The sequence below is a fragment of the Bubalus bubalis genome, chromosome 14, assembly GCF_019923935.1.
Source record: "Bubalus bubalis isolate 160015118507 breed Murrah chromosome 14, NDDB_SH_1, whole genome shotgun sequence".
NCBI classification, from domain to species: Eukaryota; Metazoa; Chordata; class Mammalia; order Artiodactyla; family Bovidae; genus Bubalus; species Bubalus bubalis.
The window spans coordinates 22,038,598-22,063,436 of record NC_059170.1 but is presented as its reverse complement, the minus strand read 5'-3'; the positions used below and the strand labels follow the sequence as shown (position 1 = coordinate 22,063,436).

The window sequence follows — 24,839 nt, the reverse complement described above, 5'->3', positions numbered from 1 at the left end:
CCAGCAATCCTTTGCAACTGCGTGTTGGGGATGGGATCTGGTACCACTGCCATCCAGTCACTGTCATTTAGAGAGCCCCCACTCTGTGCCAGGCATTGTGCTAGACACTAGAGGGAGATACAGAATAATCTCTGCCTGCTGGGGGCTCCTAGGCTGATGGTCCCCAAATGATCACTACACAAAATTCTCAACTGTAAAATCAAAGAGTGAAAAACCGGCTCTTTCTGGGGAAGCTGGAAAAAGCTTCGTGGAGGAGGTGACCTACGAGTGAGACCTTGAAGGACAAGGTGGGTTTTGGCAGGTTGACAAGAGCAGGGAGAGCCCTCCAGGTGGGCCCAGCATGAGTGTAGGCAGGGGGATATGGAACCCTCTGAGACACTTAAACACTCTGGCTCCAGGGTCAGACTTGTGGTTTTGAGTCCCAACTCTGTCATCTGCAGTTGGGTGACCTTGGGGTAAGCCCCTAAAGGTCTTTTTTTCCTCATCTATAACGTGGGGCAATAATAGCATTGGCCTCATAGGTCTCGTAGATTGCTGTGAGGCGTGAACAAGATAATCCACGTAAAAGTGCACCTGCGGCTGCTGCTTGGTCGCTCAGTCCTGTCTGACTCTGTGTGACCCTAGGGACTGTAGCCCGCCAGGCTCCTCTGTCCATGGGATTCTCTAGGCAAGAATACTGGAGTGGTTTGCCTTGCCCTCTTCCAGGGGATCTTTCCAACCCAGGAATCGAACTGGGGTCTCCCGCATTGCAGGCAGATTCTTTACCAGTTGAGCTATCAGGAAAACCCCAAAAGCATCTAGTAAGTGCTTAATCAATGTGACCATGATTTATTTGGGAGGTACATGGGGTATGTGCAGTGAGGGGCAGGGCTTGTAGGGGAGGAAATCAGAGAAGTGGACAGGCTGAGATGGCCCTAGAAGGGCAGGCTGGGAAGTATAGGCAGTGGGGAGTGAGCTAATGGGCTTGCATTTTCTCAAAATGAATCTAGCTGCTTAGAGGGGAGAAAAACCTGGGCCCTGGGGCCCTAGGGAGAGGGCTGGGACAAGGACCAGAGGAGAGATGCTAAGAACTGGCTCAGATGCGGTAAAAGGAAGGAAGAAGGGAGGGCAGGTTCAAAGGAGGGAGGGGAAGACGGCTTCCTATCAGCTGAGAGACAGTAATATCTCATATCCTTTGATTAGACTCACTCATTCCCTCCTTCATTCATTCTTTACAACTGTTTATTTAGCACTTGAACATTGGCCTCATGGGGCTTCCTCTCTAAGGAGTTCATATTGCTATTAATGTTCCAGATGCAGTAACCAGCAAATGATCAGAAATTGACAGCCCCACTGCTGTGTCCTGGAGAGGGCATGGCAAACCACTCCAATATTCTTGCCTGGAGAATCCCATGGACAGAGGAGCCTGGCGGGCTACAGTCCATGGGGTCACAAAGAGTTGGACATGACTGAAGCGACTTACCACATATGCACGCACTTTTGTGTCCTCCCATTTCTGACTTGTCTATTCGCAGACATTCCAGATGAAGGGCAAAATGTTTTAGTGCCAAGCCAGCCTGTCTTGTCTACTTCTTGCATTGGAGAGCTTGCTGTCTTCTGAGACAGCTCTTTCCATCTAGGACAAGGGCTCACAACTGCCTCCTAGCCCACCCTTCTCCCCGCAACCCCACCACCGGGTCTTAGCGTCACCTTCTAGAACACTACATGGCATGGCTGCTCCCTTAACCCTTAGGTGGCCCTGCAGTGATGCACAGAAAATGATGTGACCTGTAGAAACTTCAGGCTTTCCTGGTGGCTCAGACAGTAAAAAAGCTGCCTGCAATGCAGGAGACCCAGGTTTGATCCCTGGGTCAGGAAGATCTCCTGGAGAAGGAAACGGCAACCCATTCGGTATTCTTGCCTGGGAAATCCCATGGACAGAAGAACCTGGCAGCTCATGGGGTAGAAACTTCTCATTTCTGTCTCGAAGCAAATTGTTCCAAAACATTATTTTTGAAGCTTATCACGCAGACAGTGTCTTTGATGTATAAAGAGAACATTCAAATAAATAATAAGGACCCATAACCCAACAGAAAAATAGGCAAATTATTTTTTTCAGTTCACAGAAAGGATAATTGGTTCTGAAACTTGTGACACAATGCTCAACCTCACTCTAATAAGAAAAATGCAAATTAAAACTGCATTGAGAAGTCTTTTTTTTTCAGTTACTAGACTGGCAGAGTTTGGAAAGTCTGACAACTTACAGTGTGGATAGGTATGAGGAAACAGACACTCACACGTTTTGGGTGGGAGGGCGAGTTGGTATAAACCCTACTTAACAATATCTATCAATATTTTAAATGCACAAACCCTCCGATGCAACGGTTTCACTGCCAGGAAGGTCTCCTGCATTCATACTCACAACATGGAAATAATGAATATACAAGGAAAGTCACTGCAGCTTTGCTTCTAAGGACAAGAGATTAGAAACAAATCGAATGTTCAGTGATAGAGAACTGATTAAATAAACTGGGACTCGTGCAGACAACTGAATACCATGCAGCCACAAATAAGAATGAAGTAGTAGTGGTGTTGTCGTTTAGTTGCTCAGTCATGTCTGACTTCTTTGCGACCTCCTGGACTGTAGCCTGCCAGGTTCCTCTGTCCATGGGATTTCCCAGGCAAGAATATTGGAGTGGGTTGCCATTTCCTCCCATTTCCTTCCCAGCCCAGGCATCAAATTTGCGTCTCCTGCATTGGCAGGCAGATTCTTTACCGCTGAGCTATCAGGGAAGCCCAGCTCTCTGTGTACTGATGTGGAATTGTTTCCAGGATAAAGTAACTGGAAAAAAGAAAAGCAAGATGCAGAATAATGCACTTTGGATGGTGCTATCCTTTTCTTTAAAGAGGGCAGAGAATGTCTTTGTGTCTCCGCATGGAATACATAGTTCTGGAAGGATATACAAGATAGGTAATAGTTGTTGTCTCTGAGCTGGAGGAATGTACAGTTGTAAAATATGGAGGAAAAGAAACTCTCTTTTCATGATGTATCTTAAAATTTGTGCCATGAATATGAATTACAGAAAAACAAGTAAAAACCTGTTATTGCAGTATTTATCATACTCTACAACCCCATGTGTTTCAATGTCTACCTGACCTCCCCATCTCCATCTCCAACACATGCACACACACACAGAACTTGATCTTGTGAGGGGGATGGGAAGAACTGGTTGTGACTTATACTCCCTCCTGGAGCCCAACACAGCATCCAACACAAAGCAAGTGCTCAGAGAATCTGAATCCATATTCATAATGACTTCCTTCTCCAAGAAGCCCCCAAGTAGTTTCACCTCCTGGCATTCCTGCTCTTGTGTGGACCACTCCCACATGGAATGGAGATGACCTGTGTGACCAGCGTGATGCATCACCTCCTCTCTCCAATCACTTGCTCTAGGGGAAGCCAGCCACCATGTCATATGCACACTCAGGCAACCTTATGGGGGGGTTCACGTAGTGAGCTTCTGGGCCTCCTGCCAACAGCTGTATGAGTGAATCATCCTGGAAATGGCTCTTCAGCCCCAGTCAATACTTCATTTGACTGTAGACCAGGTTTACCTTGCCTATTTCAGAGAGACCCCAAGCCAGAGCCACTAAGCTAAGTGGCTTCCAGATTCCTGACCACAGAAACTGTATGAGACAACAGTTTATAATGTTTTAAGCTGTTAAATTTAGGGGCAATTTGTTACACAGCAGACAATGGCACCCCACTCCAGTACTCTTGCTTGGAAAATCCCATGGATGGAGAAGCCTGTTAGGCTGCAATCCATGGGGTCACTAAGAGTCGGACATGACTGAGCGACTTCCCTTTCACTTTTCACTTTCATGCATTGGAGAAGGAAACGGCAACCCACTCCAGTGTTCTTGCCTGGAGAATCCCAGGGACGGGGAAGCCTGGTGGGCTGCCGTCTATGGGGTCGCACAGAGTCGGACACGACTGAAGTGACTTAGCATAGTATTAGCATAACGTGTAAATAGTACAGTCAATGGTCTTTATTAAGCATCTAGTAAGGTAAGAAAGTATGTCAGTCATATCTGACTTTCTGCGACCCCTTGGACTGTAACCTGCCAGGCTCCTCTGTCCCTGAAATTCTCCAGGCAAGAATACTGGAGTGGGTAGCATTCCCTTGTCAAGGGCATCTTCCCAACCAGGGATCTAACCCAGGTCTCCTGCATTGCAGGCAGATTCTTTACCATCTGAGCTATACTGTGTATCCATTCTGTGGGGAGTACAAGAAAAAAAGACATGATCCTGCCCTCAGGGGAGAAGGCCATGTGCACATTCATCCTTCAACCAACATTTATTGAGCACTTACTATATACCTGGCCCTGTGTGAGGAAATGCTGACTCACAGAATGCTGGCAATTAAAATAGGACAAAGGGGAACTTTCAGGATTGATGGCAATGTCTATTTTAATGGGGTTGAACTTACATAAATGTACAATCCATTTGCAAAAATTCAGCAAATGAACACTTAATCTTATGCAGTTTGTTGTACATATATTTTATATCAAAAAATTGTAAACAAAGATTGAACTAATTCACTCTGAAATACTTTTTAAAGAGGAATTGATGCACAGTTAGATGGATAGACTTGTGATAAAGCAAGTAGAATGTTCATGGTAGATGCAGGTGGTGAGTATAGGGGTTTTGTTGTAAAAGTCTTTCAGTTTTGATGTATTTGGGGGAAGTTTCGCAATAAGAAACTTTAGGGAAAGGACCCTCCATAACCATACATACCAATCCTCTCATTTATCATTATTTTAATTACACAAATAAAAACAAATACAGTCTAGTTTTAACAAATAGAGGGAATTTGTTAAATTCTCTGGTCCCATGGTGCACTCTTCTTCAGTGACTATCTCTGTTCTTGTCGGCTGTGTATATAGGTAGACACAAAACAATGTGTTTCCCGTTTTTTTTTTTTTTTTTTTTTTTAATGAATAATGCTCTCTATACTATTCTGAAAGCGTATATTGGGGCTCTCTCCATGTTAATTCATACACAACGCCTCAGTTTTAAATTTCTGGGTAGGATGTACCCTCTCATTCAAGATGTGAGTCTCAGAAAAGAGGTCTTTTTTAGGAATAGTGAGTTAGGACTGCCAGGAGGCGAACCTCCTCCCCGGGGTCCTGGACTCACCCAGCCGTAGCTCGGCCACCTAGTGAAGGGGGCGGGGCTAGACCAGGCTGAGCGCGGGTTGGCGGGCAGGTCATGCTCTGCCCCTCCCATCTCCCCTCCCATCTCCCCTCCCATCCCTCCGCCCATCCCTCCGCCCATCCCTCCGCCCATCCCTCCGCCCATCCCTCCGCCCATCCCTCCGCCCTACCGAAGGAGCGCCCTGGGTTCCCGCGCACCCGGACCTAGGAGGAAGTCCGCGTAGCGCTTCCTCTTTTGTTGGCCTCCGGAGACACGGGGGGAAGGGAGTAGGGTTGTGAAACCGAACTGTCCCCTACCCCTCCTCCCCGGGGGAGATCCTTCAGCTGGAGGTGGCCACGCAGCTGGGGGCAGAAAAACAACTCCGTGGACACCCCCACCACCCCCGTCCCCGTTCTGCTCCGCCACACCCCTGAGCAGGAAGGAGGTCGGCTGCCGCTAGGGTAGTACCTGGGGTAGGTGAGCTTCCAAGACCCGCATAGGGCAATCTCCCTGGTCACCCTCATGAGAAAGTCCCAGCTCCTTATCCGCTGCTGCTGCCATCTCCAGCCTCCGAATGTGCCTTCTCTTGCCTAGGGCTTCAGTTCAGTTCAGTCGCTCAGTCGTGTCTGACTCTTTGCGACCCCATGAATCGCAGCACGCCAGGCCTCCCTGTCCATCACCAACTCCCGGAGTTCACTCAGACTCACGTCCATCGAGTCGGTGATGCCATCCAGCCATCTCATCCTCTGTCGTCCCCTTCTCCTGCCCCCAATCCCTCCCAACATCAGAGTCTTTTCCAATGAGTCAACTCTTCGCATGAGGTGGCCAAAGTATTGGAGTTTCATTCAGACACCAACAAAAAGAAGGTTTGTGGTTCCTCAAACAGGCCAGTCTCCAGTCTTTGAAAGGCTGTAGTTTCTGTCTGGAGGACCCTTTGCCATGACCTTCCACTGTTATCCTTTAAACCTCAAAGGATCACCTTCTCCAAGAAGTTCTCCATGATGCACCCCAGGCAGAACCAGTGTCCCTCCTACTTGGTTCTACAATGTCATGTGCCTCTCTACCACAGAATTTTCCACTTCTGTGTCTAAGTTATTGGTCTAAGTTTCTGTCTCCCTAACTGAATTGCTTGAGGGCCAAGATTATCTTGTAAACTTTTGTCCTCCCAGCTCCTGGCTGCTTTTGGAGAGATTAAAGGACATGGGCCCCAGCCTTGCTCAGGTGAATTAACATAGAGAGAGCTGTAAAACAAGCTTGTAGAATAGTACAGAGAGTACATTCATTTTTAAAAAATATAACATGGTTATTTTTTTTTACCTATGTGTGTGTGCATGCTCAGTCACTCAGTGGTGGGTGACTGTATGACCCTGTGGACTGTAACCCGCCAGGCTCCTCTGTCCATGGAATTCTCCAGGCAAGAATACTGGAGTGCCTTGCCTTTTCCTCCTCCAGGGAATATTTCTCACCCAGGGATCAAATCCACATTGCCTGCAGCTTCGGCATAGGCAGGCAGATTCTTTACCACTGTGCCACCTACCTATATTTGTATGTAAATAAGTAAAGATAAGCCTGGAAGCTACACATAGTAAGCCCTTAATAAATATTAATAGAATTAATCAATGAATGGGTTTGGATCCTAGGCACTGTCATTCATCATTCTATTTGTTTCATTCATTCAGTTTCTCCATCTATAAAACAGTGTACATGAATAGTATCTGCATGGAACATGCCAAAAAAATGTAGAAGAGATAGACAACAAACAGGTTAACACAGATATATATTAGAGTGCCTGGTGGTGACAAGTTCCCTGGAGAAAAATAAGCCAGGGCAGGGGCAGAGGTGGGCTTGGCAGGGGCAGCTAGAGAAGGTGGAGACTGGAGGAGTTTTTTAAGAAGAGAAGTCAAGGACCTGCTAGGGGCTGTTGTGAAGTTCTCATGGGCTAAACTTCTCAGATTTTCATTTGCCTCTCTTGGAAAATGAGGGCAACAGTGATCTCCTGCCTGGGAGGGTGTAGCTGTGAAACGAACACTGGCTACTTGGCAACTAAAAGGGGAAATATCTGGGCCCTGAAATAATCATTGTGGCTCTCTTCCCCATCCCCTATCCTGCTTTGAATGTAGAATAATCAGCAGTTCCCAAAGCATCTGAAATAAATAAAATGCAAATATTCCTGGAAATAGGAAAATATATTTCTGAAACAGCAGCCCTCTGACCCTCTGTAAAGTGAAGCCTGCATTGTCCTCTAAGACTGAGCCCTGTGTCATGTCCTGCCATCAGCGTCTCTCGCTCTCTGCTCTTCAGTGTCCAGGGCACACTTACGAAGTTTGTGTAGTTGTTACAAGCACAGCTTTTGGAGGCACACTGGAGGCTCAAAGACCTGGGTTCAAATTTGTTCTTGGCTGTGTGACCTTGGACAAGTGTCTTTACCCCTCTGAGCCATCCTCTTATAATCATCCCTGTTTCAAAGAGATTAAATGAGATGATGCAAGTGAGGGCACAGTAATGAGCTTGAAATGCAATGATTCAGTGACCTGGTGAGGTCAGCACTCTTACCATTCCACTTCACAGATGAAGAAACATGGACAGAGAGGAGTTGCATAACTTGACCAAAGTCACAGCTAGTGAGAAGCAGTCAGTCCAGTCTCAAGTGCCTTTGCTTCCATCATTCCTGCCCTGCTGGCCCCAGTGTCAAGTGCACAGACAGAACCTTTTGGGACTCTTCATCCCCTAAAAATCCTACCCAGCCTCAATTCTATCTTGTCCATGAAATCTCTGATATTTTAAATGACTTTACTTTTGAATAATTAATATATTCAGGTGGTTCAAAATTCAAGAGTACCAAGGGTATACTAGGACCAATAAGCCTCCCTCTCTCCTTTCTCATCCAGCTACATAGTTCCCTTCCCTGGAAGAAACCACAGGGGCTGTTTCTTACATGTGCCCTTCCTGACTCAGCCCTGGCATGTGCTGGTAAATTCCCATATCTTTGTTTTCTTGTTCTACACACATAGAAAAACATAATAGAAGCTGCTGTGCACCTCACTCCCCTCCACTTACACACTTGTTCCCTATTAGTACATAGAACTTTCTTCATTTTAAAAAAGTATTATTGAATTATAATCCACAGTCATCCATTTAAATGTACAATCTAGTAATATTTCATATGTTCTCAGAGTTGTGCAGCCATTAAGACATTTTCATTACCTACTCGCCCCCAACAAAAAGCCCTGTACCCATTAGCAGTCAGTCCTTGTTTCTTTCCACTCCTGCCCTAGACAATCACTAACCTACTTTCTGTTTCTGTAAATTTGCCTATTTTGGATATTTCATATAAATGGAATTATACAATGTGTGATATTTTGTGACCAACTTCTTTCATTTAACAAATATTCAAAGTTCATGTGGTAGCATATATCAATACTTCATACCATTTTATTATCAATACTTCATACCATTTTATTGTCAAATAATAGTCCATTGAATGGATATAGCACATTTTATTTATCCACTGATGGACATCAGAGTTGTTTCCACTTTGGGGCTATTTTTTATGAATAATGCTGCTATGAAAATTTCATTTACAAATTTTGGTGTAGATATACATTTCAGTACTTTTTGGTAGACACCCTGGAAGTGAGACCACCTGGAAGTGGTTCCATGGTAACTCCATGGTAACTTTTTAAGGATCTGCCACACCACTTTCCAAAGGGGCTGCACCGTTTTACATTTCCACCATGATACATACGTAAAGGTTCTAATTTCTTCGTGGTCTTATCAACTGTTGCTATTATGTGTTTATTCTTATAAGCCAGTCTAATGGATGTGAAATGGCATCTCATTGTGGTTTAATTTGTAGTTCCCTAATGGCTAATGTAGGGATTGGGGGCAGGAGGAGAAGGGGACGACAGAGGATGAGATGGCTAGATGGCATCACCGACTCGATGGACGTGAGTCTGAGTGAACTCTGGGAGCTGGTGATGGACAGGGAGGCCTGGTGTGCTGCGATTCATGGGGTCGCAGAGAGTCGGACACGACTGAGCGACTGAACTGAACTGAATGGCTAATGTTACTAAGTGTTTTTATGTGCTTATTAGCTACTTGTATAGCTTCTTTGGAGAAATACCTATTTAGATCTTTTGCCCACTTTTCAAGTATGTTGTCTTTTTATTATTGAATTATGTTGCTTATATATTTAGGCTACCAGTACCTTATCAGATGTATGACTTGCAAATCTTTTCTCCCTTTCTGTGTGTTGTCTTTTCATCTTCTTGGTTGTATCATTTGCAATACAAGTTTTTACTTTTGATGAAGTCCAGTTTATCTATTTTTTCTTTTATCACTTATGCCACATCTAAGATTGCTTTGCCTAACCTAAGGTCATGAAGATTTAATTCTAAGAGTTTTATAGTTTTGGCTCATACACTTAGGTCTATGATCCATTTTGAACTAAATTTTGTGGGTGGTGTGAGGTAGGGATTCAACTTAATTATTTTGCATGGGGATATCCAATTGTTCCAAAACCATTTGTTGAAAAGACTATTTTTTCTTCCCATTGAATTATCTCAGTACCCTTGTTGAAAATCAATTGGCAGTCAATGTGAGGATTTACTTTTGGACTGTTAATTCTGTTCCATTGATCTATATTTCTACCTTTATGCCAGTAACCACACTATCTTGATTACTGTAGTTAATTTTTCAGTTAAAAAGAGTGAGTCCTTCAGTGTTTACTTTTTCAAGATTGTTTTGGCTGTTCTGGGTTCCTTGCATTTCTATGCAAATTTTAGGGTGAACTTGTCTATTTTTATTTTTTAAAAAAGATACCTGGGGTTTTGATAGGGATTTGGTTGACCATTTGGGAGAGTATCACCATCTTAATATTAAGTCTTCTAGTCCACAAAGGGATGTCTTTTCCATCCCATGAGATGACTTTATTTAGGTCTTCTTAAGCTTCTTTCCAGAATGTTTCTTGGTTTTCCAAGTATCTTGCACTTCTTTTGTTAAACTGATTCCCAAGTATTTTATTCTTTTCATTAATATTGTAAGTGAAATTGTTTTCTTAGCTTTATTTTCAGTTTGTTCACTGCCAGTGTGTAGTTTTTAAACATCATTATTCCTTTGACAATTTCTGGGCCCTCCATTATTGTATTATCATTTTTTCCCAGCCCTCAAATGATAGGCATTTAGCTTATTTCCAATTCTTTCCTGGTAAAAAGTGGTGCTGCAATGACTTTTCTTGTGCATATACATGAAGTTTAAGGCATCTGAAAATGATTGAGAAAATATCTACAACTGTCGATTGCCACTACCCTGGCCCGTGCCACCATCATCTCACCTTTGGAGCATAGCCTCAGCCTGCTGATTGGATTCCCTGCTTCCCCCTGGTCCCTCTAATTCATTCTCCTCCAAGCAGCCAGAGAGATCCCATTAAAATACAAGCCAGTTGTGGCTTATTCCTCTGCTCAGAACCCTCTGATTGCTCCAACCTGTGTCAATTAAAGTTTAATATCAGGATGTTCGTGGCCTTACAGTCTGACCTCACACCCTTTCCAACATCCTCTCCATCATTCTCTTCTGTGCCCATCCTATTCCAACTACACTGACTTCCTTGTGTTCCTTAAACACATCAAGTGCAGTCGCACCTCAGGACCTTAGCCATTACTATTCCTTCTGCCTGGAACACATTTCCCCAGACTATTCTGTTACTCACTCCCCCAATTCAGCAGGTATCTGCATACATGCTCCCTCTTCAGAGAGGGCTTCCCTGCCACTCCGTCTTGGGTCACACCATCACTCCTTCCCCACCCCTGCTACCTTGCCGCTTGCTTTGCTTTATTTTTCTTATAATCCTTTCCATCCTCAGACATAAGATGTCAGTTGACTCTCACAATGATTCACTGATGCAAATACTATTACTATTCCCACTTGATAGATGAGGAGATGGGCTCCAAGAGGTAACTCAGTATGTGCAAGATCACTGAGCTAATAAATGGCAGTGTCAGGGTTTGAACTCTAGTCTGACTTCAAAGATGCAGTATTTAGCACCATTTCTTGTGGTCAGCTCTACTCCCCATGACAATGAATGAATGAATGCCTGAGTAGACAAAATGTTTGCTATCCCAAATACTAGTAAGGCAGTGTTTTGGGGTAAAATTTGTAATTGTATCAATGTTCTTTCATGCTAATATGAGTTAGAGGGGAAATATTTTTTTAATCACAAAGAACAACAATACAAAATTGACAAGGACATGGTAAAACTGGAAACCATAGTGATTTCCATCACTGGTGGGAATGCAAGGTGGTATAATTACTTTGAAAAGCACTTTAGTTTTGTATTATAAAGTTACCGACCCAGGGATCAAACCCGGGTCTCCTGCATTGCAGGTGGATTCTTTACTGTCTGAGCCACCTAGTGGGAAACTTAGTTAAACATGTACTTACTATATGATCCAGCAATTCCAGTCCAAACCATTTAACCAAGAGACATGAAAATGTATCCACGCCAAGACTTGTACATGAATGTTCATAGCAGCTTTATTCATATAACAGAAGCAACCCAAATATTCACCAGCAAGTAAATGAATGAACAAATAGTGATACATTTGTACTATGGAATACTACTCAGCACAGTAAAAGGAAAACATACTAGAATATGAAACAACATGGAAAGTCTTAAAAGCAATATGTGAGTAAAATGAAGGCCCATTTTACTCACAAAAAGAAACATATTGTATGATTGCATTTATGTGAAATTCTAGAAAAGACAATCTATAGTGACAACAAGCCAAACAATTGTTACCTGAGGAAATGAGTGGGGAAGTTGAATGTATCAGGGTATAAAGGAACTTCTTGGAGTGATAAAAATACTTTATATCTTGATTAGTGTGGTAGTTACATGGATGTCTACAGTTGCCAAAACTCATCAAGCTGAGTATTTGAAATGGTGCACTTTATTTATAAAATTATGCTGCAGTAAAGTTGATAGAGGCTTTGGGAACACATACGTGATTTTCATTGCAGCATTACTTTAATAGCAAAAAAAGAAATTGGAGAAATTGGCTATTAAAAGGAGAATGTTTCTGCTATCATTGGTCCTTTGCCACCAGAGTGGCAAACTCAGAAGATGTAGCTGATACTGGCAATGACACTCTAACATCCCCAGAACTTGCATCTGTCTTCTTAGAGGCTCTCTCTGGTGACTAGAGCATGCATGGGGCAGGCCAGAAATGTTGGAGAATTAATATCCAGCCCCACCCAGAGCAGCCATGGGGTTGCAAAGAGTCAGGCACTATGTAGTGACTAAATAGCAGCAGGAGCAGCCCTCATCCAATGTCTGACAGGAGCTGGTGTATAAATGCCCGGACTACCTCATGTCTCAGGTGGGATAACTCTGTGTGGGTTCACTCCCCAGGCGTGATTGAGCTCCAGGAGCCCCCAGTTGGAGCTTGCTTAGTAATGCTTTCTTGAGTGGCTCTCTTCCCTTCTCATTCACTCACTCCTTTACCTGTGTTTTCTGCATCTTCTAAATAACCAACTTTCACTTTAATCTGTGTCTAGGGTCTACTTCTGTGGGACTCAGATTAAGACCAGCAGACGATACCTAAGGTACAGTCAAGATACGGGGAAATGGTGGAGAGGAATCCAAGCAGCAGCCATTTGGTAAGTTTCTGTCATTCTTGGCAAAGCCAAGTCTTAATAAAATGCTCACATAGGTTCATAAGGGGACTCATATCAGGATGTTCACAGTGGCACTGCTTATGGTAGGGTGAAGCTGTGTGCCATCTGGGTGTCTGTGACTAGCGGAATGGATAAATAGACTATGGGGAATATAGACAATGACCTTCAGAACATGGCTAGATATAAATAGTATCTAGTGATGGAGTGAAAAAAAAAGTACAAAATTGAGGTGCTATCCAAGAAAATTAAACACACAATTAAAACAATATCTGCTTTTTAAAAGGCCATACATGTATTTAAGCACATAAACCAAACACATAAGAGCAGGGTCATTCTCTTTCTTATTCATGGTTCTGTCCCCCTCCATCACCACCTGCCATGCCCCCTCCCCGCCACAGGGGACCTTTGGTCATGTCTGGAAACATTTTTGGCTATCACAACTGAGGAATGGAGCTGCTACTGGCATCGAGTGGATGACATCTGGGAATTTTGTTCAAACCCCTGCTATGCACAGAACAGATCCCGACAACAAAAAATTTCAAGACCTAAATGTCAATAGTGGGGCTGCCCAGGTGGCTCCGTGGTAAAAAATCCATCTGCCGGTTCCACCCCTGGGTGCGGAAGATCTCCTGGAGGAGGAAATGGCAACCCACCCCAGTATTCTTGCCTGGATAATCCCATGGACAGAGGAGTCTGGCAGGCTTACAGTCTATGGGATCGCAAAGAGTCGAACAAGAATGAGCGACTGAGCAGGCACACAAATGTCAATCAATGGTGCTGAGGTTGAAAAGTTCTATGTAGCTCAGCCCCAGCATAGTGAATGAATGAGTGAATGAGAGATGGTGGGAGTGGGTGGGGCTACAGAGACACTGTAGTGTTTCTGTACATTTTTGGAGGTGTGTTCAGCAGGATTTAGGGTGACAGTCCATTTCCAGGACGAGATGGGCTCTGCTCTTGTCTGGCCCTGGGCACCTCTCATTCATCTGCGGCCTCAAACTGTACCCTCCAGCGCTATTTACTGCCCCCTCAATTTTCAAGCTCCTCTGAGCTACTGGGAAACTGGCCAGGAGTGAGTCAGGCTGGTTCCTGCGGGCAAAAACTTTGCATGGAGTTTGAATAGCCAGGGCCTGAGGAATGGAAACCGCAGACCACAGAAGGGCCGGGCAGGCTTGGGACGTGGTGTTGGGGAGGGGACTGGGCTAGAAGGAGGCGACTGGAATGGTGGGGAAATGGGTCGGAATTCTTGGGGGAGGAGGGGTAGAGTCCTGTGAGAACGAGGAAGGTAGGCTTAGGATCCTCCCAAACCGGTTTAGAATCCTTTGACTTGTGGGATCAGAAACCTGGAAAGCAGGGGTTGAATCTCTGAATGGGCTGGATTAGAATCCTGAGGGGAGAGGCGGATTAAAATCCTATGTGAACAGGTTGGGATCACCCAGGAGTGAGATTAGAATAGAATCCCTAGGATTAGGTTAACAAATCTTGAGGGCTGGGTTAGAATCTTTTTATGAAAGAGACTAGGATCCTTCACTTGCTGGATTAAAATCCTGGGGGCAGAATTAGAAACCTCTGGTAGGTGAGGTTAAAATTCCTTCATAGGTGAGATTCAAAATCCTTTGGGGCAGAATTAAGATCTCAGGAGGAGAAGATGGGGTGCTGGGATTCTCGGGAGGGTGGGGTTTAGAATCGTTTGGGACACGGTTAGGGCACTGGAAGGCGGGATTAGAATACATTGGAGGAGGTGTTAGTTTATTTGGGGATTAGGACCTTGGAAGGACTGGTTAAAATTCTTGGGAGCGGGTTGCCCTTCGGGGACGAGGTAAGGATTCTTAGAGGCAGAGTTAGAAACCTTGGATGGGCGGTGTTTAAAAAAATCCTTAGGCAGCGGGATTAGGATCTTGGTAGGTGGGGACAGAGATTGGAGTCCCTGGGGTGGGGTCAGAATCTCCGGGGCGGGTTTAGGACACTTGGGGGCGGGGTTAGCATCGCCCCGGGCGCGGCTAAGGCGCCCAGATGGTCTGTGGGCGCCACCGAGTCCCTGGTTCCGGCGGGGACGCACCGCCGAGGCCTAGGGGCGAGTGGAAGGGGACGCGGACAGTCCAGCGCCAGAGGGCCCCCTCCCCTAAAGACGCACGGCACCGAAGCCCCGCGGAGGGCATCCCCAGCCTCTTCTTGAAAGTCAATCCATCTTCCCCTAGCTCTCGAGCGCCCCGGGACCCCGGGGACTACCGAGCTGGGGGGGCGCTCGAGCTGCGAGGATCCGGGCTGCCCGCCGGAAGAGGAGCGGGCGCCCAGGTGAGTGCTTCGGCCCCGGGGGTCAGGGGACACCGGCCCTCGAACTCGGCCTGACGGTCGGGTCTTCGGGCTGCTGAGGGCACCCAGGGTGGTGAGCCGCGTAGGCTGGGGCGCAGCGGAAAGGGACCGTCGGGGGAGCGGCGGACAGGCGGCGGGATGCGGGGACCGACCCGCGGGGAAGGATGTCTGCATGAACAGCCGAATGACCCGGCTGCAAACCTGGGAACACGGAGGGTGACTTTCTGCCTGAGCCGCCACTTCCCTGGGCCGTCCAGGTTCCTCTTCTGCAAGAGACAAAAAAAAGGAGGGGAGCTTCAAGGAGCCCGAGAGGGGAGAAGCCCTTACGGTTACTGATGGGGCTGGGTGACGGTCACGGTCACGGCGGCTTGGCAGCCATGGTGGGGAAGGGGACAGCTGGCCGTAGGCGTGACAGCGCGAGCCACACCCAGGCAAGGTTGCAGCTGGGTCGGTTCGCTCGCTGGGTTCCCTCCTCCTCCCAGCTGCGCCCTGATCCCCAGGCGGTCTAGGTCGGACCCTGAAACCTCCTGGACAGACTACAGCAGGATGCCTGGCCCCTCATTTTCCTCCTGTGAGACCTTGGACAAGTCACTCACTCTCCCTCTTTAAATTCCAATTTCCTCATCTGTCAAAGAGGGTTATTAGGTCTGTCTTCCAAGACTGTGATGAGATAGAGTATATTAGAGGTCATGTAAGTGAGTTTGGGCCTCCCAGGTGGCGCTAGTGGTAAAGAACTGACTGCCAGTGCAGGAGACATGAGACCTGGGTTTGCTCCCTGGATCAGGAAGATCCCTGGAGGAGGGTGGAGGAGGGCATTGCAACCCCCTCCAGTATTTTTGCCTGGAGAATCACATGGACAGAGGAGCCTGGCAGGCTATAGTCCACTGGGTCGCACAGAGCTGGACACAACTGAAGCGACTGAGCATGCACTCAAGTGACAGTTTAGTGCAGTGGCTGAGTAAGGGGTTTTGGGTGGCCAGCCTGCCTGTTGGACCTTGGGCAGAGGATGTGGCCATTCTGTGCCTCCGTTTCCACAACTGTAGAATGGGGATATTTGAAATAATGGCTACTTCAGAGGATCTTTTTAAAAAATGTATTTATTTGACCGCGCTGGGTCTTAGTTGCAGCGTGTGGGATCTAGTTCCCTGACCAAGGATCAAACCCATGCCCCATGCATCGGGAGCTCAGAGTCTTAGCCATTGGACCACCAGGGAAGTCCCCATAGGGTTGCTTTGAAGATTAGATTGAGTTACTGACAGGTCTAACTGCTTATTGCCTAACAGGTCTAACTGCTTAATATCCATTAACAACGGTCATAGCTATTACACGGAGAAGGCAATGGCACCCCACTCCAGTACTCTTGCCTGGAAAATACCATGGACGGAGGAGCCTGGAAGGCTGCAGTCCATGGGGTTGCTGAGGGTCAGACACGACTGAGCGACTTCACTTTCACTATAGCTATTACAGTCTAGCCTGGTGGTTCTCAAACTTAAACAGTACGTAAGAATCACCTGGAAAGCTTGTTGAAACACAGATTTTGGGGTCTTGACCCCAGAGTTTGTGATTCAATAGATCTGGCACAGGACCTAAAGAATTTTTATTCCCAGATGATGCTGTTGCTGCTGGTTCAAGGGCCACACTTTGAGAACCACTTTGGCCAGCACAGAGAAAGGCCTCAAAAGATATCAGTTCTCATCACTGCTTTCTCTGCACTATCCTTTTTTTGGGGGGGGAGGTGTTAAATACAGAAAAGTGAAGAGAGTAATATACTAAATATCCCAGGAACCCAGCACCCAGAATTAACAAATGTTCGCATTTTGTCACATTTGTTTCAGTTTTTTTGAAAAATAAAATTACTAAAAGTAACAGATAACATTGAAGCCTCCCCACCCAGTATCCATCTTAGTTTTGTTTCTCTCCCTCTCCAGAGACAATCTCTGTCATGAATTATAGCTCTTCATGTCTGTGCCTTTAAAAATGCATTACATATATATGTGGGTGCATAAACAATACATAAAATTGTCTTTCGTGTTTTAAAGATCTACATAAATGCTGTCTAACTGTGAGATTCTGCGGCAGTTTCATTTTCCCTGCCTTGTTATCATTAAGTTGTCAGAATCTAGGCAGAATAAGATACAGAGCTCTACTTTATTCTAAGTGGAGGATTCCAGGAGCGTACCATCCTGCCCTACTTCTCATTCCCCCTGATGTTGAACATTCAGGTTGATCCAGGGCTTCATGACAACAAAGAGTACTGCTGGGGCCAGCCTGGACGTGTGGTCTTGGGCTCATGTACAGGTGTTTCTAGGGGGAAACACCGAGAGGCTGAGTGGCTCTCCCAAGGGGCAGCTTTTGTGTATGAGGAGGACTGAGGCGTGGAAATGTCAGCCAGGGGGTCTGGGGCAGAGAAGAGAGAAGAAAGAATCGGCTCTGCTGACCTTCCAGCTCCCTCTAGATCCAGGGCCCCTGTCACCTGTTCTCAGCTGCAGGAGGGCAAAGATTCTCCTCCGCCTTATTCACTGCGCCTGACATTTAGTATATGCTCCAACAATAGGAGCATGCATCTTTTTTTGTTTTGTTTCGCTTTTCAGTTTTTTTGGTTTTCTTTTTGCCTCCCCTCACAGCTTGAGCAATTTTAGTCCCCCAACCAGGTATTGAACCTGGGCCCTCAACAGTGAAAGCACAGAGTCCTAACCAACAGATAGCCAGGAAATTCCCAGAAGCATGAATCCTTTAAAAAAATGTTTGGGTAGCAAATGTTTTAGTTTATTTTTATAGTCTTCTTTTCTGTGCATGTTTTATTTAACATAATTAATAAAATGCTGCATATACAATTTTTATCCCACTTATTTGCTTAGTATTACATTGCAAGCATTTTTCCATGTCATTAAAACATCCTCAAATTTTTAATGACTGAGTAATAGTCCACTGTTTGGAGGCACTATAATTTGTTTTAACCATGCTAGCAAAGCACTTTTAGGTAGCTTGCAATTTTTAAAATATATTTTCATGTGGGCCATTTTAAAATTCTTTATTAAACTTCTTACACTATTGCTTCTGTTTTGTGTTTTGGTTTTTTGGCAGTGAGGCATGTGGATCTTAGCTTCCCAAACCTGCACCCCCTGCATTGGAAAGTGAAGTTTTAACCACTGGGCTGCCAAGGAAGTCCATAGTCTTCAATTTTTAAAACTTTTTTAGGTGAAATTCATATAACGTTATAAAATGAACCATTTTTAAGTGAACAATGCAGTGGGGCATTCAGTACGTTCACAGCGTCGTGTGATCAGCACCTCTGTGTAGTTCTAAAACATTTTCATCATCCCAGAAGGAAACACCATGGTCAGTTATTCCTCTTCCTCCCACCCCTCAGCCCTTGGCAGCCACCAACCTGCATTTTGTATCAATGGATTAATTTATTCTAGATGTTTCATATAAATGGAATTACATAATATGTGACCTTTTGTGACTGGCTTCTTTCAAGGTTCATCCACATTAAATACTAACACATTTAATTCCTTTTATGGCTGAATAGTATTTCATTGTATGTATATTCTATGATTTGTTTATCCACTCATCTGTAGATGGAAATTTAGGTTGTTTCCACCTTTTGACTACTGTGAATGGCAATGCTATGAGCATGCATGTACATGTATTTAAGCACCTGTTTTCAGTTCCCTTGGGTATATACTTAGGAGTAGAATTTCTGGGTCATATAGTAACTCCATGTTTAACTTTTGAAGAATCACCAAATTATATTCCAGTACTTTACATTCCTACCAGCAATGTACAAGAGTTCCAGTTTCTCCACCCTGTGGTCGACACTTGCTATTTTCCTTATCAAAAATTATTATTAAAACCATCATTCATTAAGCATGAGTCTCAATCTCACCTCAACAAGGCTGCTCTCTGGAGGCCTCTTACCCCAGAGGGTGAGGAGAGAGTTGTCTGCATTCAGAGGACTGGTCAGGGCTTGGACTTTAAACTCTTTTAGAAAGTAAGTCCCATGAGGGCACAGACATGTCTGTCTCCAAAACTACTGTATCTTTACCCCTGGCACCTGAGACATAGTTCAGTTCAGTTCAGTCGCTCAGTCGTGTCTGACTCTTTGTGACCTCATGAATTGCAGCACACCAGGCCTCCCTGTCCATCACCAACCCCCGGAGTTCACCCAAACTCATGTCCATCGAGTCGGTGATGCCAATCAGCCATCTCATCCTCTGTCGTCCCCTTCTCCTCCTGCCCCCAATCCCTCCCAGCATCAGAATCTTTTCCAGTGAGTCAACTCCTCGCATGAGGTGGCCAAAGTATTGGAGTTTCAGCCTCAGCATCAGTCCTTTCAATGAACACCCAGGACTGGTCTCCTTTAGGATGGACTGGTTGGACCTCCTTGCAGTCCAAGGGACTCTCAAGAGTCTTCTCCAACACCACAGTTCAAAAGCATCAATCCTTCGGCACTCAGCTTTCTTCACAGTCCAACTCTCACATCCATACATGACCACAGGAAAAACCATAGCCTTGACTAGACGAACCTTTGTTGGCAAAGTAATGTCTCTGCTTTTCAATATGCTATCTAAGTTGGTCATAACTTTCCTTCCAAGGAGTAAGTGTCTTTTAATTTTATGGCTGCAATCACCATCTGCAGTGACTTTGGAGCCCCCCAAAATAAAGTCTGACACTATTTCCACTGTTTCCCCATCTATTTCCCATGAAGTGATGGGACCAGATGCCATGATCTGTTTTCTGAATGTTGAGCTTTAAGCCAACTTTTTCACTCTCCTCTTTCACTTTCATCAAGAGGCTTTTGAGTTCCTCTTCCCTTTCTGCCATAAGGATGGTGTCATCTGCGTATCTGAGGTTATTGATATTTCTCCTAGCAATCTTGATTCCAGCTTGTGCTTCTTCCAGCCCAGCATTTCTCATGATGTAATCTGCATATAAGTTAAATAAGCAGGGTGACAATATACAGCCTTGACGTACTCCTTTTCCTATTTGGAACCAGTATGTTGTTCCATGTCCAGTTCTAACTGTTGCTTCCTGACCTGCATATAGGTCTCTCAAGAGGCAGGTCAGGCAGTCTGGCATTCCCATCTCTTTCAGAATTTTCCACAGTTTATTGTAATCCACACAGTCAAAGGCTTTGGCATAGTCAATAAAGCAGAAATAGATGTTTTTCTGGAACTCTTGCTTTTTCCATGATCCAGCAGATGTTGGCAATTTGATCTCTGGTTCCTCTGCCTTTCCTAAAACTTGAACATCTGGAAGTTCACAGTTCACGTATTGCTGAAGCCTGGCTTGGAGAATTTTGAGCATTACTTTACTAGCATGTGAGATGAGTGCAATTGTGCAGTAGTTTGAGCATTCTTTAGCATTGCCTTTCTTTGGGACTGGAATGAAAACTGACCTTTTCCAGTCCTGTGGCCACTGCTGAGTTTTCCAAATTTGCTGGCATATTGAGTGCAGCACTTTCATAGCATCAACTTTCAGGATTTGAAATACCTCAACTGGAATTCCATCACCTTCACTAGCTTTGTTTGTAGTGATGCTTTCTAAGGCTCACTTGACTTCACATTCCAGGATGTCTGGCTCTAGGTGAGTGATCACACCATTGTGATTATCTGGGTCGCGAAGATCTTTTTTGTACAGTTCTTCTGTGTATTCTTGCCACCTCTTCTTAATATCTTCTGCTTCTGTTAAGTCCATACCATTTCTGTCCTTTATTGAGCCCATCTTTGTATGAAATGTTCCCTTGGTATCTCTAATTTTCTTGAAGAGATCTCTAGTCTTTCCCATTCTGTTGTTTTCCTCTATTTCTTTGCATTGATCACTGAGGAAGGCTTTCTTATCTCTCCTGGCTATTCTTTGGAACTCTGCATTCAAATGCTTATATCTTTCCTTTTCTCCTTTGCTTTTCACTTCTCTTCTTTTCACAGCTATTTGTAAGGCCTCCTCAGACAGCCATTTTGCTTTTTTGCATTTCTTTCCCATGGGGATGGTCTTGATCCCTGTCTCCTGTACAACGTCATGAACCTCAGTCCATAGTTCATCAGGCATTCTATCTATCAGATCTAGGCCCTTAAATCTATTTCTCACTTCCACTGTATAATCATAAGGGATTTGATTTAGGTCATACCTGAATGGTCTAGTGGTTTTCCCTACTTTCTTCAATTTAAATTTGAATTTGGCAATAAGGAGTTCATGATCTGAGCCACAGTCAGCTCCTGGTCTTGTTTTGTTGACTGTATAGAGCTTCTTCATCTTTGGCTGCAAAGAATATGATCAATCTGATTTCGGTGTTGACCATCTGGTGATGTCCACGTGTAGAGTCTTTTCTTGTGTTGTTGGAAGAGGGTGTTTGCTATGACAAGTGCATTCTCTTGACAAAACTCTATTAGCCTTTGCCCTGCTTCATTCCGTATTCCAAGGCCAAATTTGCCTGTTATTCCAGGTGTTTCTTGACTTCCTACTTTTTCATTCCATTTGTAGGAATGAGACATAGTAGGGCCTCAAAAATACAGAATTGAGGGGTGTTGAACACTCCGTCCCCTCCTTTGCCTGAGATATTTCAGCAAATATGTTTGTTTCAGTTGGCCTCACACAATGCTGTTGCTAAGTCACTTCAGTCGTGTCCAACTCTGTGCAACCCCATAGATGGCAGCCCACCAGGCTCCCCCGTCCCTGGGATTCTCCAGGCAAGAACACTGGAGTGGGTTGCCATTTCCTTCTCCAATTCATGAAAGTGAAAAGTGAACGTGAAGTTGCTCAGACGTGTGCGACTTGTAACGACCCCGTGGACTGCAGCCTACCAGGCTCCTCCATCCATTAGATTTTCCAGGCAAGAATATTGGAGTGGGGTGCCCTTGCCTTCTCTGGCCTCACACAATGATTCTTCTTAAATATGCGCTAATATTTAAAGTCAAGAGAGCTCATAGTAATGTGAATTTCTGTCTTCTCTTGAACAACTAAAAGAGCTGGGACTGGAACCTTGGTCTCCTGTGCTCTGCTGCTCTTCACTCATGTGGGTGATGCTGAGTGGGTTTGCCCTGTAGACTGCCCCCGAACTGTCCAGTTTGCAGCACCCTTGCCTGGACTACCTGCCCCATGTGGATAGCCCTGTGGGCCCCTATAGCTTATCTGAGTTTTCAAACCCAGTCCTAAAATCATGACAAGGTCTCCCTTTTTATAGAAAAGAAATGTCAGGCCCAGAGGGGGTAAGTAACTTTCCCAAAGTTACAGAGTAAGTTAATGGTACAATCTCTTAGCCTGTCTTTCTAAGCCACCCCCACCACAGCACTTTGATGCCCCATGCCATTTCTCCAGTTTCCTCCACCCCAGGACTGGGAGTTGTAGTGTGTAATTCCAGAGGCATGGGTAATGACAGAGAAGAAACCCTTGCTTGAATGTAAAATGTGTCCTGTTCTTGGCCAATGGCTGTGGCCACACAGGCTGCACCCTCTGGGTGGCCCTGCCCTGCACTGGGCCTTGTGACAGTCCTCATCCTGACCTACGACACCTACCTGAGCTCCCACCATCACCATGAAATCCTTTGGTCCAGGAGACTTAGTGCAGCCAAGAGAATAGAAGACCCTCCCTCAACTCTGCCAGAGAAATGAAGAACCATAGACAGAGCACCGGAGAAGGAAATGGCCACCCACTCCAGTATTCTTGCCTGGAGAATCCTATGGACAGAGGAGCCTGGTGGGCTACAGTCCTATAGTGTTGCAAAGAGTCGGTCACGACCGAAGTTACTTAGCACACATGCATGCAGACAGAGCATAGGAGGCCTGAGTTTGAGTGCCAACATTGCTTCATACAAGTTGTGACGCACCAAATTCTTTCACTCTCTGAGTCTCAATTTCCTCATCTAAAAAATAAGGATAAGATGACTACTGCCTCACAGTTCATGCAAAACAGTATTCCTTTTATGTTAACACATAACACAGTGTGTTATGGCCATGGAATTCTCCAGGCCAGAATACTGGAGTGGGTAGCCTTTCCCTTCTCCAGGGGATCTTCCCAACCCAGGGATCGAACCCAGGTCAGCAGACAATAAAGATGTGATCAAGTCAATCCCATTGTCAGCTCCTGGAGCTCAGTTCTACTGGGAGTGCTGGGAGCCGCCAAGCCAGCTCAAGAGGCAGAGGAACTGGGATACTTATCTGCCTGATCCTGTCAGTCACAGCTGATGGGGATGAGATCGGCTCCCGCGGGCTGACAATCCTCTAGCACTTCCACTTGCCAGGCTCATGGGCAGAGCAGGTGCCAAGGACCACAGAGAAATCTCCTAGATGAAGAGATGCAGGTCCTGGCAGTTGGACGTCCAGCGAGTGTTCAGAAGGGTGAACAGCTGACCAAGGGGCGGGGCACTGACATATCTGCTTTAATATAATATGCAAATGTACAAGAAGAGGCTACCTGGGAGGGGGTGGTGAATGGAGGGGTGGCCATGGAGGACCTGGAAAGGGTATCTTACCGGCCTTATTCCAAAGGTGCCTTAGATTTAGCTTTATTATTTTCATTTTTAACAAGGACAATGTAGTGTCTTACTAGGTGATGAAAGGTAATTTTAAAAACAAAAATGCATACCCTCCATAACAGAAAAGAACTGGTTCTGTCAACAATAAAAAAGAAAGTGTAAAAGGGTCAGAGCACACGATGGAAACTTTGAAGTTTCCATTTGAGGGGGTCAGATTTAGGGGCAGCTGACCTTGGAGCACGGTGGGAGGTTGAAGTGAAAAATTGTCCCTTGGGCAAACTGGCCACCACGTCCTTTTGGAAGGGGGTCACCTTCACTCAGTTCCAATCAAGGAAAGACTTTGTTCGTCTCCAAGCAAAGATAAACAAACATGGACAGTCCTTCTCAGTTTAAACACACATTTGTGACTATTGTTTAAAAGGAGAAATCTAGGGCACCCTGGCAGCTAAGGGCATTTCATTCAGTTAGTCACATCCTTGGAGAAGGTGACTCTCAGAAACTGATTAAGGGGAATGCCTGTAGAAGCAGCTAGGAGAGGTTACGAGAGGCATCAGATAAGATAGTTAAGGCGCTGTTGTTCAGTCACTTGGTCGTGTCTGACTCTTTGCGACCCCATGGACTGCAGCACGCCAGGCTTCCCTGTCCTTCACTATCACCTGGAGCTTGATCAAAGTCATGTCCATTGAGTCAGCGATGCCATCCAACCATCTCATCCTCTGTTGTCCCCTTCTCCTTTTGCCTTCAATCTTTCCCAGCATCAGGGTCTTTTCCAATGAGTCAGTTCTTGGCATCAGGTGGCCAAAGTATTGGAGCTTCAGCTTCAGCATCAGTCCTTCCAATGAATATTCAGTGTTGATTTTCTTTAGGATTGACTGGTTTGATCTCCTTGCTGTCCGAGGGATTCTCAGGAGTCTTCTCCAACACCACAGTTCAAAAGCATAAATTCTTCGGGGCTTGCCTTCTTTATGGTCCAGCTCTCACATGAATACCTAGCAAGGCATGTCTGACTCCAAATGAAAGAAGGAGAGAGGAAGGAAGGGAAGAAGCAAGGAAAGGAAGGTAGAAACGTCTTAAACTGCAGGGGAGTTCTAAGGAAGGTTGGCAAGGCTGTCAAGGAGGTTCCATCAGAGGTCCCCCTGGCATGGTCCTGCCTTGGTACCTCTGCCACTGTCAGTCACTGGGTGGGAGCAGCCCAAGGCAACAGTG

At 45.4% G+C, this 24,839-nt stretch overlaps 1 protein-coding gene across 6 annotated transcripts in view; it reads left to right on the top strand.

Annotated features, from left to right (window-relative positions):
* Nucleotides 1-14,812: 14,812 nt before the first annotated feature.
* Nucleotides 14,813-24,839, top strand: part of HCK (HCK proto-oncogene, Src family tyrosine kinase) — a 45,330-nt gene continuing 35,303 nt past the window's right edge. For 2 of the 6 annotated variants that reach the window (XM_006064418.3, XM_006064417.3), the window contains exon 1: nucleotides 15,005-15,142. Coding sequence is in view for 2 of the 6 variants with exons in the window: in XM_025263679.2 (XP_025119464.1) it covers nucleotides 14,861-15,142 (282 nt within the window). In the remaining 4 variants the exon portion in view is untranslated. Of the gene's footprint in view, nucleotides 15,143-24,839 lie in introns of all 6 variants that reach the window. The other 4 variants (XM_025263680.2, XM_025263681.2, XM_025263679.2 and 1 more) reach the window with 3 other exon arrangements.